The 15,971-nt window shown below is 42.5% G+C and overlaps 1 protein-coding gene across 2 annotated transcripts in view; it reads left to right on the top strand.

The window, feature by feature from the left end:
- Positions 1–7,272: 7,272 nt before the first annotated feature.
- The window catches only part of LOC124006845 (transportin-1), a 63,846-nt gene continuing 55,147 nt past the window's right edge, over positions 7,273–15,971 (top strand). The window contains exons 1-4 of one of the 2 annotated variants that reach the window (XM_046317042.1): positions 7,274–7,503; positions 7,628–7,741; positions 8,885–8,960; positions 14,278–14,427. In XM_046317042.1, coding sequence (XP_046172998.1) covers positions 7,637–7,741; positions 8,885–8,960; positions 14,278–14,427 — 331 coding nt within the window. In that variant the 5' untranslated portion in view covers positions 7,274–7,503; positions 7,628–7,636. Of the gene's footprint in view, positions 7,742–8,884; positions 8,961–14,277; positions 14,428–15,971 lie in introns of both variants that reach the window. The other variant, XR_006833845.1, reaches the window with a different exon arrangement.

Raw genomic sequence — 15,971 nt, 5'->3', positions numbered from 1 at the left:
TCTCCGGGAGTACTTTTGGTCCATTGACATCATGGGTTATACAGATTGAAAAATAAAGGCGTTTACATATTTCAATAGGGACTCCTATTGGTCATATTTTTGCAACCCATTTACCAATCACAGTAGCTATCCTAAATTAATAGTATGTTAAATAATACACATTGGCTAATAAGCCAATTAAACTTTGTGACTGTTACCTCCCGTTTTAGTTATTGTGATGATAATTATTAGGTGAGAGTAGCTACAGTATAGCTTAGTTTTTGGCTAAATTATCTAGCTAGCTGCTCTGAACATGACTTGCTAGAAAGTTGGAAATAAGTTGAGGCAAAAGTAACTGAACAAGACATGTTTTATTATCAGCTGAAGCAATATGTTTCTCCTGTCTTCAATGAAAAGGTCATATTAATCTCCCCAAATAAATGCGATCTCTGACGAGACACGACTCTCCTCTATCTTGCGTAACAAACACTACACCTGTCCAACCAGTAGCGTTTGAGATGTTCATAATTAAAACCATCCATTTTTTCTTCTACTTTTTCAGCAAGGTTTAACGACGGTAGGCATTGAATATTTTGCATATATATATATATATATATATATATATATGCATTTGGAAAGTATTCAGACCCATTGACTTTTTTAAACATTTTGTTACGTTACAGATTTATTATAAAATATATTAAATTAAATGTTTTCCTCATCAATCTACACACAATACCCCATAATTACAAAGCAAAAACAGGTTTTTATAAATGCTATGAGACTCGAAATTGAGCTCAAATTAATCCTGTTTCCTTTGATCATCTTTGAGATGTTTCTACAACTTCATTGGAGTCCACCTGTGGTAAATTTAATTGATTGGACATGATTTGGAAATGCACACAACAGTCTATATAAGTTCCCACAGTTGACAGTGCATGTCAGAGTAAAAACAAAGCCATGAGGTCGAAGGAATTGTCCATAGAGCTCCAAGACAGCATTGTGTTGAGGAAGGTTACAAAATAAATTCTGCAGTATTGAAGGTCCCCAAGAACACAGTGGCCTCCATCATTCTTAAATGGAAGAAGTTTGGAACCACCAAGACTCTTCCTAGAACTGGCCGCCAAACTGAACAATCGGGTGAAAAGGACCTTGGTCAGGTGACTAAGAACCCGATGGTCACTCAGACAGAGCTCCATAGTTCCTCTGTGGAGATGGGAGAACATTCCAGAAGGACAACCATCTCTGCAGAACTCCATCAATCAGGCCTTCATGGTAGAGTGACCAGACGGAAGCCACACCTCCGTAAAAGGCACATGACAGCCGACAGACTATTTCTCTGGTCTGATGAAACCAAGACTGAACTCTTTGGCCTGAATGCCAAGCATCACGTCTGGAGGAAACCTGGCACCATCCCTATGGTGAAGCATGGTAGTGGCAGCATCATGCTCTGGGGATGTTTTTCAGCGGCAGGGACTGGGAGACTAGTCAGAATCAAGGCAAAGATGAACGGTGCAAAGTACAGAGAGATCCTTGATGAAAACCTGCTCCAGAGCGCTCAGGACCTCAGACTGGGGGTCGAAGGTTCATCTTCCAATGGGACAATGACAGTAAGCACTGTCATGATGTGGCCCTTTCTGGGTGTAGATCTACTTTTGAGAATGTAGGAATGGTCTGTGGATGCTTAAGGGGCAGTTATGATAAGTGTGTTTCATTTGGTGATCTCATGAAGGACAGGAAACACACATAACGGTTTCCTTTGAAGTGTACATTTACCAGCTGGCAGGTTTACATCTAAATATTGTGAAAAGTATGTGATTAAACATTAAACTATTTGTGAAAGATGTAATGTGATATTAGTCTTCTAAATGAGAGCATGGATTTTCATACAAAGATTGACTAGTCAGTGGCCACACCCCGTGAGCCCAGACATCACATTAGGCATCATGGACTGCCCTTTTCTACTGAAACGTATAAAACCCACTCCTGATGAAATTCACACCAGACCACGCAAACCCTGATGTAAAGCTAAGGTTGCAAATGGTTGAATTTCTAAGACCAAAACATGCCGGGTGATGCTGGTGTGTGAAGTGGATTAAACTACGACTCTACCAAGGGACAAGACTATACCACGTGGAGCATTGGCTACACGACTGGAAATGGTTCATCTCTGAGACTATCAATTCACTACAGAATAAGTGAGAAATTCTAGATGACACAAATTACTAGTCTGCAGCTAGAAATTACGTAATTTGAGACGAGAATACAGACAAACGCCGAAACATCTAATCTATGAGAACATTTCCCGAATGGTACTCTGAAGTATCCATTCTAACAACCACAAAGACTTTGATCTTCGGGAAATGCAACCAGAGAGACTGATGAACTCTCCAGCAGACGGACCAGATTCCAACAGAGCAACGACATACGGGCATAAAAATGAATTGCATTTTCTTTTCAAATGAGCAGTCATTCATGTTTTTTATTTATACCTTTATTTAAATAGGCAAGTCAGTTAAGAACAAATTCTTATTTTCAATGACAGCCTCGGAAAAGTGGGTTAACTGCCCGTTCAGGGGCAGAACGACAGACTTGTACCTTGTCAGCTCAGGGGTTTGAACTTGCAACCTTCCGGTAACTAGTCCAACGCTCTAACCACTAGGCTACCCTGCCGCCCTGTGAAGTATTAGCAATTCTGTGAGTGTAGTAATCCTCTATGAGTTTCCCACTCTTTATCGGTCCACAACCCCTATCTTTTGTCTACCAATCCATCATATCGGCTTTGCCCGCTAGGGACTTTTTTTGTATCATTGTTAGCAACCCAATGTATAATATCTACTGTGTGTTTTCATGTATTTCTGTGATTTGAGTTAGTAAATAAATAGTTAAGCAAAATTCTTATATCGCTGATTCATAATTTAAGTTAGGGTTTGTTCTAGGGTTCATGCAGATAACCAAGAATATTACGACGTTCAGATGAGACTGATAGAAGGAATATTATAATGAATAATTGACTGCTATTGATATGAAAGAATCATCTTTAAGAGTGGAGTCGGGAAAAAGTCACTCTATATAAACCAATGCTTCCGTGGTGCCCCGGTTTCCTAATGAGTTAGTTATTGCCTGATTAATTTAATCAAATAATTAAACATTAGGTAATCGATTTGATAAAATAGCATGTCATCACATTAAGGATACTAGAGAAAAAACAGCACACAGCCAAGACAACACAGGATTAGCTTTGGGAGAAGTCTCTGAATGTCCTTGAGTGGCCAAGCCAGAGCCCGGATTTGAACCCGATCAAACATCTCTGGAGAGACCTTAAAATAGCTGTGCAATGACACTCCCCAACCTACGTGACAGAGCTTGAGAGGATCTGCAGAGAAGAATGGGAGAAGCTCCCCAAATACAGGTGTGTCGAACTTGTAGCATCATACCCAAGAAGACTCGAGGCTGTAATCGCTGCCAAAGGTGCTTCAACAAAGTACTGAGTGAAGGGTCTGAATTCTTATGTAAATGTGCTATTTAAGTTTTTTATTGTGTGTAGATTGATGAGGAAAAAATACATTGTAATCCATTTTAGAATAACTCTGTAACGTAACAAAATGTGGAAAAAGTCAAGGGGTCTGAATACTTTCCAAATGCAATGTATATTTGAATTACCCTACCAAGTAACCCTATACTCATCAAAAGAGTTACAGCGTGTGTTGAGTGGTAGTGTCCTGTCCTCTCAGGCCGTTGGCCTGGGGAAGGATCAAATAGGGTTAAAGTAGTGGAACAAGGTGATGGGTTTTAATGAGTATAGGGTTACTTGGTAGGGTAATTCAAATATACATTGCATTTGGAAAGTATTCAGACCCCTTGACTTTTTCCACATTTTGTTACGTTACCTTACGTTACCTTACTGAAGTACAGTATATACACACAGCAAAAAAAGAAACGTCCCTTTTTAAGGGACCCTGTCTTAATGAATTAATGAACATGCACCTGTGGAACGGTCGTTAAGACACTAACAGCTTACAGACGGTAGGCAATTAAGGTCACAGTTATGAAAAGTTTGGACACTAAAGAAGCATTTCTACTGATGCTAAAAAACACCAAAATAAAGATGCCTAGGGTCCCTGCTCATCTGTGTGAACGTGCCTTAGGCATGCTGCAAGGAGGCATGAGGACTGCAGATGTGGCCAGGGCAATAAATTGCAATGTTCGTACTATGAGACGCCTAAGATAGCCCTACAGGGAGACAAGACGGACAGCTGATCGTCCTCGCAGTGGCAGACCACGTGCTACAACACCTTCATAGGATCAGTACATCCGAACATCACACCTGCGGGATAGGTACAGGATGGCAACAACAACTGCCCGAGTTACACCAGGAATGCACAATCTTTTCATCAGTGCTCAGACTGTCCGCAATAGGCTGAGAGAGGCTGGACTGAGGGCTTGTAGGCCTGTTGTAAAGGCAGGTACTCACCAGACATCACTGGCAAAAACCAACTATCGCTGGACCAGACAGGACTGGCAAAAAGTGCTCTTCACTGACAAGTCGCGGTTTTGTCTCACCAGGGGTGATGGTCGGATTTACGTTTATCGTAGAAGGAATGAGCGTTACACCGAGGCCTGTACTCTGGAGCGGGATCGATTTGGAGGTGGAGGGTCCGTCATGGTCTGGGGCGGTGTGTCACACCATCATCGGACTGAGCTTGTCATTGCAGGCAATCTCAATGCTGTGCGTTACAGGGAAGACATCCTCCTTCCTCATGTGGTACCCTTCCTGCAGGCTCATCCTGACATGACCCTCTAGCATGACAATGCCACCAGCCATACTGCTCGTTCTGTGCGAGATTTCCTGCAAGACAGGAATGTCAGTGTTCTGCCATGGCCAGTGAAGAGCCCGGATCTCAATCCCATTGAGTACGTCTGGGACCTGTTGGATCGGAGGGTGAGGGCTAGGGCCAACCCCCCCAGGAATGTCCGGGAACTTGCAGGTGCCTTGGTGGAAGAGTGGGGTAACATCTCACAGCAAGAACTGGCAAATCTGGTGCAATCCATGAGAAGGAGATGCACTGCAGTACTTAATGCAGCTGGTTGCCACACCAGATACTGACTGTTACTTTTGATTTTGAGCCCCCCTTTGTTCAAGGACACGTTATTCCATTTCTGTCATTCACGTGTCTATGGAACTTGTTCAGTTTATGTCTCAGTTGTTGAATCTTGTTATGTTCATACAAATATTTACACATGTTAAGTTTGCTGGAAAAAAACGCAGTTGACAGTGAGAGGACGTTTCTTTTTTGCTGAGTTTATCACTCATTGGCCTATCTCTCTGTGCTGGCACAGATCTACTATTCACAGGGATCCTCTCAGAATCCTTCACCCTTGACCCGTCCTCCTCTACTTTCTTGACTGCCTCACCAAATGATACCTTCTCCAATACTCTGACTCTAGCCACCTTAACCTGCCTCTCTCCCACCAGACACTTCCTATCCCCAGCAACATGTGCACCCCTACACAACTTTATCCACCAAAAATGACACAATCCTCTTTCCCACACCTTCCTGCACACTTCCCACATCTTGGAATCTCCCTCCTACAGACTGCTGTGACGTTACCATAAATGTTGCACCAGAAACGGATTAGCTACAAAAGCTCTAAAAGGATAACTGATGAATCCGAACATTGCCTTGTCCCAAAACTCAGAAGGACTGACAGTGACTCCTCTGTTTCACCATACTCACCCCTGGATCTTCGTTGCACTAAACCCCGGGCATCATAAACACCAGGAATATTCAACTTCAATTGTTCCACCTTCACACTTAACGCTACCCCAGAAATTACTCTTCAATGGTGCCCTGTTTCTCAGAGCAAAGCAAGAAACAGATCTTGACCCAAGTTGCGTGACATGGAGCGCATGCTCCCTCTGATCAGAACAATACACAAACAAATATCACAAGTCCACTACAGGTTAACTTCACTGATTCAACTGCACCCAACTCCTTTCCCAACTACCCTGAAATCACAAATGGATCCACCAAAATGCAACAATCCACTTTCTCCCAAAATGTCACTCCTACTGGACCAGATTCTTCTTTATCATATCCACTGATGCCATGCTTGGGCTCTGAGTTCTTCACCACACCTTCCACCTCATTTAACTCACCCTCATTGACTTCCATTTCATCTCCAGAACTCGGTGCACGACTCACTGTGTTTGCACTTGACACCAATCTTCTTCGACACCCCAACTCCACTTTTATCGTCATCATCTACTGCTGGGTAGAGAATGCCAAACTTGATGTCCAGAAAGCAATGTAGGAGCCCCCTTACCTCATCGAAGGCAGACATCTTCTTCATGCCTGCTCTGTGTTGTCAAGGTAAATGTGAATATTCTGGCCGTCGTGGGTGATGGAAGCCACTCGTGATGCTTTACGGACGACAGCCTAGTCGAATTTGACTATGATGGGTCTGGGCGGCTCCCCATTTTTCGGTGTGGACTGTAAGCTTCTGTAAGGGTGGGGCGTAATGGAGCCCTAGAATTTCCTGTAGCAGTTTAGCTATGAACAGGACAGGCCGCAATCCGCTTACGGTCTCGAGTCCCTCTCTCACGCCGAAAATGTGACCGTTCCCCCGGCACTACCTGTTCTCGATGGTCTCGACCTTGGTAGTAAGTTTGACGACATCTGATGATAGCCGGGTGACTTTCTCTTCCAGTGTCACCACTTTTAAGTGGACACTCTTACTGACAAGTAAGTATTTGCGCCGCCTTCCAGACTATTCAGATGTGTGCCTTGTTCTGCCAAGTCTTCTTTAACCGAGTCGATCTTTGTGCCGACTTCAGTGGCGAGAGTGGCTATTTGTGCAGATAGGTCAGTGGATAGTGACTCCACCTTAGCTAGCACCGTCTGTTCAAACTTAATGATAACCGCCATTAGCTAGGTCGGGGGGATCAGAATCCGTGTCAGTGTCCGGTAACACCGGCCTTTAGTAGAGGCCTGCTCTTTCGTGACTTGTGGACGTTGTTTTGACATTTTAAGATGAAAAGGGTAAAAATGTCAGATAAAATGGCCAAATTAGTGAATTGGGTTTGATTCCTAATGAATGTTACAAAATTAACACTGATCGGAAGGTGTTGGTCAAGTATTAATAGTAAATGGTTTGCCCTGGACAGCACAGAGAAAACACGTCTTCACGAGTTCCTGTTCACCAGCGCCCCCTGTTGTTGTATTTTTATTTTAAAAAACACATACAAAAATGTATGTAATCTGATTTTTCAGCAAGAGCTGCAGCACCCAAACTTCAGGCGGCTTTGGCCCCAATTGAACCATTCTTGGTCAGAGTGAAAAAATCTGAGGAGCAATAGGACCTCGCAGACTTCACAGCACAGATGGATCATAAATGCGCCATGAATCCACATGAGTAACGTTAGCTTGTTGCGAAAACGGAATGTTCCTGCGCTGACAGCCCCATGTCAATAAATTACAGACAGTAGCTTTTGAGAAAGAAATCCCACAATATATCGGGAAGGTGAAACTATAATATGTAAAAGTCACACCGCTTAGCTAATGGCTTCTCTTCAACCGTGAAAAAGACAACGTTCATTTACAGCGTGTGTTGACAGTTTTGCATTCTCCCTTTCATCTCATTGCAGCAAACCAAGATGGAGTGCGAGTGGAAACCAGACGACCAAGGACTTCAGCAAATTCTACAGCTTTTGAAAGAGTCCCAGTCTCCCGATACGTCCACTCAAAGATCCGTCCAGCAAGTATCCTTCGCTCTCGGTTAAACATGAAAGTTTGGACCTCACTGGGCGGTGTATTCGAGGTGTTTCTGTGGTAGTTTGTGTGGTTAGCTTGGCTTGGCAAACATTACACGCGGTTAGGGAACGCGCTAGGCAGGCTTCTGTTCTGTACCGGACTAGCGGATAGTATACTGCATGTAGTTAGCTAGCTACAATGTTACAAATGTACTTTTCTATTGAATCAACCACACACTATGATGGGAATATTATAACTGGGGTGGCATGCAGTAGCTATCAGTCATTAGTTAAGCAAGTAGTCTTAAACAAATGTTTTCCCAATGATAGTTTAGTTTTCGTATAGTCTCAAATCCTTTGATCTCCGTTTAATGTTTAGTGTTGTTGAAATAATGTAACGTTATCGGTCACAGGGTAGTAAACTAGTGATTGCCGACCCGTTGGGCTTAAATGCAACAAAGAAACTGCAAGCCTGTGTTTAGAACGAGTCATCCCCCTGTCGCCCCCCAGTATGCTTTCGATTCTCTCCCGTCGTACAATGATGTCAGAAAGGGGAAAGAGAGCTGAAAACAACGTTGTCATTTTGGTTTAATCTTCTGTCTTGACATCTTGTTGAACCTGTGAGTTTTAGGAACGTGACTTTTCAGCCAGCCACTCGCTCGTGGCAGTGATCATGTATACGAGCCTCGTTGTCACATTGTCATCATACAATACAGGTGTTACAGTATCAAGGTGCATTCGAATCATGAACGTTGGTGTGTGCATTCAATAACGGGCCAAACGTTGTTGTGTTATAAAGCTTTTATAGGTTACCTACTTAGTGTATATGATGCAATATTGTGCATGTATGCAATGCAGATTAGAGTTCTTACTGATTGATGGTGTTTGTTGAATTGCCAAGTGCTTCTATTTGACTCATGCTCAGACTGCACAGCACCAGCCTGTTGCACATCCTATGATAACTGTGACTGATTTCTGATTTTGTTATTCATGGTGTCCATTGATGCCCTCAACCATTTAACACTAATTGCTATTTAATATCAACCTTTACAAACAGCCTGTTTTTGTGTCTACAGCACACACTGCATATCTACTTCTATGGTTGTGCGCCCAATGTAAGCTCTGTCCTTTCCTTAACCATATTTTTTTAAGAAACTGGAACAGCTCAACCATTACCCAGACTTCAACAACTACTTGATATTTGTGCTCACAAAGTTGAAATCAGAAGGTAAGATATTTAACCTTCCACTCTCATTCTATATCTCCTATTTGTTCTATTTTACTGCTTATTGGCACAAAAGACAAAAATGTAGGCTACAGAATGGTCGCTGGCAGTCACACAGGCTTATCTCGTCCACCAACCAGCTCTCACTGCTAGCAAATTAACCTGGGGACGAGGTTACATACAGGCTGATGTTCTGACCACCTAGTGACTGGGGCTGCATGTCAGTCTGTTCTAGGAGTGGCGAACCCTGGAAGAGAACCCCATGGCTGGTGTCTGATGTCTTTATGACCTGCCACTGTCATTAAACAAAGCACGTGTGCCCATGTATACGGATGATTCAACCATATACAGTGGGGGAAAAAAGTATTTAGTCAGCCACCAATTGTGCAAGTTCTCCCACTTAAAAAGATGAGAGGCAAATATATTCATTAAAAATCCTACAATGTGATTGTCTGGATTTTTTTCTTCTCATTTTGTCTGTCATAGTTGAAGTGTACCTATGATGAAAATTACAGTCCCCTCTCATCTTTTTAAGTGGGAGAACTTGCACAATTGGTGGCTGACTAAGTACTTTTTTTGCCCCACTGTATATGCATATATATATTATATCTCTCTCTCAGCAACCACAGCTAATGAACTCACTGAATCCCTTAGATGCAGTCTGTTTAGGAATGGGTGGCCAGTAATAAACTGGCCCTAAACATCTCTAAAACTACTTTATTCTACTTAACCTTTATTTAACTAGGCAAGTCAGTTAAGAACAAATTCTTATTTACAATGACGGCCTACCAAAAGGCCTCTTGTGGGGATGGAGACTGGGATTTAAAAAATAATACAAATATAAATATAGGACAAAACGCACATCACAACAAGAGACAACACTACATAAAGAGAGACCTAAGACTACAACATAGCAAGGCAGCAACACATGACAACACAGCATGGTAGCAACACAACATGGTAACAACACAAAACAGGGTACAAACATTATTGGGCACAGACAATAACAGCACAAAGGGCAAGAAGGTAGAGACAATACATCACGCAAAGCAGCCACAACTATCAGTAAGAGTGTCCATGATTTCGAATTTGGATGAAGAGATTGAGATAAACTGTCCAGTTTGAGTGTTTGCTGCAGCTCGTTCCAGTCGCTAGCTGCCGCGAAATGAAAGAGCAGCAACACAGGGATGTGTGCTTTAGGGACCTTTAACAGAATGTGACTGGCAGAACGGGTGTTGTATGTGGAGGGTGAGGGCTGCAGTAGATATCTCAGATAGGGGGAGTGAGGCCTAAGAGGGTTTTATAAATAAGTATCAACCAGTGGGTTTTGCGACGGATATACAGAGATGACCAAAACTAAGAGCAATGTAATTTGGTACAAATCATTCCCTATGTTCTTTACCTCAGCTGAATCTGGTAATGAATGGTGTGGCTGTTGAACAAGTTGAGGAGACTAATTTACTTTGTGTTACGTTAGATTGTGAACTGTCATGGTAAAAACAAAGATTCAATGGTTGTAAAGACGGGTAGAGGTCTGTCTGTAATAGATGCTCTCCAAGAACACACTCTAAAAAGTCCTGCAGGCTCTAGTTTTATCTTGATTAGTGTCCAGTCATATGGTCAAGTATTGCAAAGAAAAACTGACTTACGCTGCAGCTGGCCCAGAACGGAGCAGCACGTCTTGCTCTTAATTGTAATCAGAGGGTTAATATTAATACTATGCATGCAAGTCACTCTTAGCGAAAACTGACTGCGTCACTTTTTTTGTCATACTTTTTACCTCAATTTCGTGATATCAATTTGGTAGTTACAGTCTTGTTCCATCGCTGCAACTCCCGTACTGACTCGGGAGGTGCGAAGGTCGAGAGCCATGCGTCCTCCGAAACACGACCCCTCCAAGCCGCATTGCTTCTTGACACACTGTTCGCCTAACCCGGAAGCCAGCCGCACCAACGTGTCGGCGGAAACACTGTACAACTGGTGACATGAGTCAGCGTGCATGCGTCCAGCCCACCTCAAGGAGTTGCTAGAGAGCGACGGGACAAGGACATCCCGGATGGCCAAACCCTCCCCACTGCGGTGCAGGGACTTAGACCGCTGCGCCACTTGGGAGGCGCGTCACTTGTTTTTGTAAGAAACGTGTTGGAAATTCCAAATTGTTAGCATTGTCAATTTACACACATACACTTACCCCACCAGACATGGCACCAGGGGTCTTTCCCCAGGTCCAGTACAGTATTATACAGTCATGAGTACATGGAACTCCCTTCTATCTAATATAGTGCAAATGAACAGTAAAAAATGAACAGCAAAAAGTGAACAGCAAAAAAACAAAGTAACACCTCAATGCACAACGCCTCTCCCACATGTGACCTACTTGTGTGCATGTACTGACATGTATACTGAACAAAAATATAAACATAACATGCAGCAATTTCAAAGATTTTTTTAAAATTGGTTATAGGAAATGAGTCAATTGAAATAAATAAATTATGCCCTAATCTATGGATTTCACATGACAAGGCAGGGGCACAGACATGGGTGTGCCTGGGAGAGCATAGGCCCACCCACTTAGGAGCCAGGTCCAGCCAATCAGAAGAGTTTTTCCCCACAAAAGGGCTTTATTTTAGACAAAAATACTCCTCAGCCCCCACCCTTTCCGCTGACGATCCCCGCAGGTAAATAAGCTGTATGTGGAGGTCCTGGGCTGGCGTGGTTACATGTGGTTTGGTTGAGGCTGGTTGGATTTACTGCCAAATTCTCTACAATTACATGGTTGTAAAATGAACAAAATTTGCACAAAATTTGAGAGAAATAAGATTTTTATGCGACTGGAACATTTCTGTGATATTTTATTTCAGCTCATGGACAATGTTGCATTTTTATATTTTGTTCAGTATATGTGTAACTGATAAGCACTCACACATGTTAATGATTTTAAATATATGTAAATTGTAAAGTATTTTGTCTGTAATGTTGTGTCAGACCCTTGTAAGACTAGCAGTTGCCATTGGCGTTGGCTAACGGGGATCTTAATAAATCAAATGTCTTGTCACTGATGTGGCACCACACCACTAGAATATGATTCACTCAAATTTGAAAACTAATCCCCCGCCGGGCACAATTCAACTCCTGACCTGCTGACAACCTGTTTTGTGTACAGTAGAATAGATGACCCAATGGTTTAGGCTGATGAGCCATTGCCTTTTGAGGATGGCATTTATTATACTGCTCTGGGTTGAGAGAGATGCAGCGGTAATCACATTTGAGTACTTTTAATCAGAACAGAGGTAGACATTGGATCGAACAGCCATGAAGGAGAATTTTCAGACAGTGAAATACCAATGGGTAATGCCCATTCAGTAGTATTAAGGGAAACTTGTTCCTTGCTGAAAAGACCTTTTGATAAAACAGAAATCATGACCGAGGCTATGACTTTGATTGTAGGCCTACTGTAGTTATGCTACACCAAGCTGAGCATCACAGTGTTAGGGGAATGAGTGAAAGAAAATTAACTTTTGAATCAGAGGTCAGTGAAAGCAGTGATTTGCCATTGGCTGATTTGCTGTTGCTATCCAGCTTTTCTAATGCCTTCTCAGCATTTTGCTGAGGTAGTGCTTTTTGGTTTTCTTCAGCATCAACAGGAATCTGGCTACAGGATTCCCTTATTTTGGTTTAGCTAGTTGAGTGCCCCATGTACTGAGTAGAGTGGGTATGACATGTTTTTGTATGTTTGGGTTTTCTAGTAGTGTTGCAATGAGACATGGCTGTACAGCAACCCCATGCTCACTAATTGTTTAGCCTTTGTCTATAGTGTACTTAATAGTGTATTCAAACTCCCTTCTACAATGAACAAATATAAAACGTAATATGCAATAATTTCAACGATTTGACTGAGTTACAGTTCATATAAGGAAATATATCCATTAGACCCTAATCTCTGGATTTCACATGATTTGAGAATATAGATATGCATCTGTTGGTCACAGATACCTGAAAGGTAGGGGCGTGGATTAGAAAACCAGTCCGTATCTGGTGTGGCCACAATTTTCCTTATGAAGCGCAACACATCTCAGTGGGTGATATGTCTGGTGAGTATGCAGGCCATTGAAGAACTGGGACATTTTCAGCTTCCAGGAACTATGTATAGATCCTTGTGACATGAGGCCATGCATCATGCTGAAACATGAGGTGATGGTGGCGGATGAATGGCACAACAGTGGGCCTCAGGATCTCGTCACGGTATCTGTGCGTTCAAATTGCCATCAATAAAATGCAATTCTGTTCATTAACCGTAGCTTATGTCTGCCCACACCATATCCCCACCTCCACAATGGGGCACTGTTTACAACATTGATATCAGCAAACCGCTCGGCCATACTGCCATCTGCCTGAAACGGTTGAAAACGGGATTAATCTATGAGGAGCACACATCTCCAGCATGCCAGTGGCCATCGACAGTGAGCATTTGCCTACTGAAGTCTGTTACATTGCCAAGCTCCGGTCAGGTCAAGACACTAGTGAGGACAACGAGCACGCAGACAAGCTTCCCTGAGACTGTTTCGAACACTGCAGAAATGATTTTGTTGTGCAAACCCACAGTTTCATCAGCTGCCTGGGTGGCTGGTCTCATGATCCCACAGGTGAAGAAGCCAGATGTGTAGGTCCTGGGCTGGCATGGTTACATGTGGTCTGTGGTTGTGAGGCCATTTGGACGTACTGCCAAATTTTCTCAAACGACTTTAGAGGCCGCTTATGGTGGAGAAATGAACATTCAATTATTTGGCAACCGCTCTGATGGACAATTCTGCAGTCAGCATTCCAATTGCACTGTCCCTCAACTTGAGACATCTGTGGCATTTTGTTGTGACAACTGTACATTTGATTGTCACCAGCACAAGGTGCACCTCTGTAATGATCATGCTGTTTAATCGGCTTCTTAATATGCTACACCTGTCAGGTGGATGGATTATCTTGGCAAAGGAGAAATGCTCACTTACAGGGATGTAAACACATTTTAGAGAAATAAGCTTTCTGTGCATATGGAATATTTCTTGGATGTTTTTATTTCAGCTCATGAAACATGGGATCTATTTAGATGCCAATCAAATGCATCTTGTAAGTTAGGGAAGTTGTGTTAATTCTATTAAAACAACATTTTGGAGAAAAATTAGAATAGTGTTAATTGGGAAAAATCTTAATTGAATGTTTAGTCCTAATTCAATTTATGCATTTCGGCTCATAGACTAATCGTATATTGACTTAATAGAAAATGGAATTGACCCCTAAATCGATGGCCCCCACTCCCCCTTCTCTCCAGATGAGCCAACCCGGTCTCTGAGTGGTCTGATCCTGAAGAACAATGTGAAGGCCCACTACCAGAACTTCCCCAATGGAGTGTCTGACTTCATCAAGAGCGAGTGTCTGCAGAACATCGGAGACTCCTCACCCCTCATACGGGCCACTGTGGGTAAGTGTCATAGCCTGCATTTGTAAAAGAGAATGTTGTCCTCATTGAATTCTAGTGCTCTCCTCTAAGTGGTCACGTCCATGCTGGACAATTTGATCACTATAATCAAATACACTGTAATCGGTGTAATAAAGGTTGATTAAGACAGAGCAGGGATCATCAATTAGAATCAGTCGAGGGCTGATTATTATAATGGTTTTCTTGAGTACATGGTCGGTGGGGAGGAACATAATTACAAATAATTTGTATACTGCAAATTGAAAGCAAGATGCTCAAACGGATATATTTGACTAAATCATGTCAAACCTTGCTTAAATTTGTATAAGATCACGTGTCTTTCTGTTATGCGTGGGAATACTTGAACAGATTTCCAAAATTAAAATCACTTGGAACTGATTTCCTGGCATTTTTACAGTCTCATGTCCAACAGTAAATAAAACAAAAATGATATACAGTTGAAGTCGGAAGTTTACATACAGCTTAGCCAAATACATGTAAACTCATTTTTTCACAATCCCTGACATTTAATCCTAGTAAATATTCCCTGATTTAGGTCAGTTAGGGTGACCAATTTATTTTAAGAATGTGAAATGTCAGAATAATAGTAGAGTGATTTTTATTTCCGCTTTTATTTCTTTCATCACATTCCCAGTGGGTCAGAAGTTTATATACACTCAATTAGTATTTGGTAGCATAGCCTTTAAATTGTTTAACTTGGGTCAAATGTTTCGGGTAGCCTTCCACAAGCTTCCCACAATAAGTTGGATGAGTTTTCGCCCATTCCTCCTGACAGAGCTGGTGTAACTGAGTAGGTTTGTAGGCCTCCTTGCTCACACACACTTTTTCATTTCTGCCCACAAATGTTCTATAGGCTTGAGGTCAGGGCTTTGTGATGGCCACTCCAATACCTTGACTTTGTTGCCCTTAAGCCATTTTTCCACAACTTGGAAGTATGCTTGGGGTCATTGTCCATTTGGAAGACCCATTTGCGACCAAGCTTTAACTTCCTGACTGATGTCTTGAGATGTTGCCTCAATATATCCACATAATTTTCCATCCTCATCTATTTTGTGAAGTGCAGCAGTCCCTCCTGCAGCAAAGCACCCCCACAACATGATCCTGCCACCCCCGTACTTCACGATTGGGATGGTGTTCTTCAGCTTACAAGCCTCCCCCTTTGTCCTCCTAACATAACGATGGTCATTATGGCCAAACGGTTCGATTTTTGTTTCGTCAGACCAGAGGACATTTCTCCAAAAAGTACAATCTTTGTCCCCATGTGCAGTTGCAAACTGTAGTCTGGCTTCTTTTATGGCGGTTTTGGAGCAGTGGCTTCTTCCTTGCTGAGCGGCCTTTCAGGTTATGTTGATTATAGGACTCGTTTTACTGTGGATATAGATACTTTTGTACCCGTTTCTTCCAGCATCTTCACAAGGTCCTTTGCTGCTGTTCTGGGATTGATTTGCACTTTTCACACAAGTACGTTCATCTCTAGGAGACAGAACACGTCTTCTTCCTGAGCGGTATGAGGGCAGCGTGTTCCC

The sequence above is a fragment of the Oncorhynchus gorbuscha genome, linkage group LG20 (assembly GCF_021184085.1).
Source record: "Oncorhynchus gorbuscha isolate QuinsamMale2020 ecotype Even-year linkage group LG20, OgorEven_v1.0, whole genome shotgun sequence".
NCBI lineage: Eukaryota > Metazoa > Chordata > Actinopteri > Salmoniformes > Salmonidae > Oncorhynchus > Oncorhynchus gorbuscha.
This window is presented reverse-complemented; position numbering and strand designations above follow the sequence as displayed.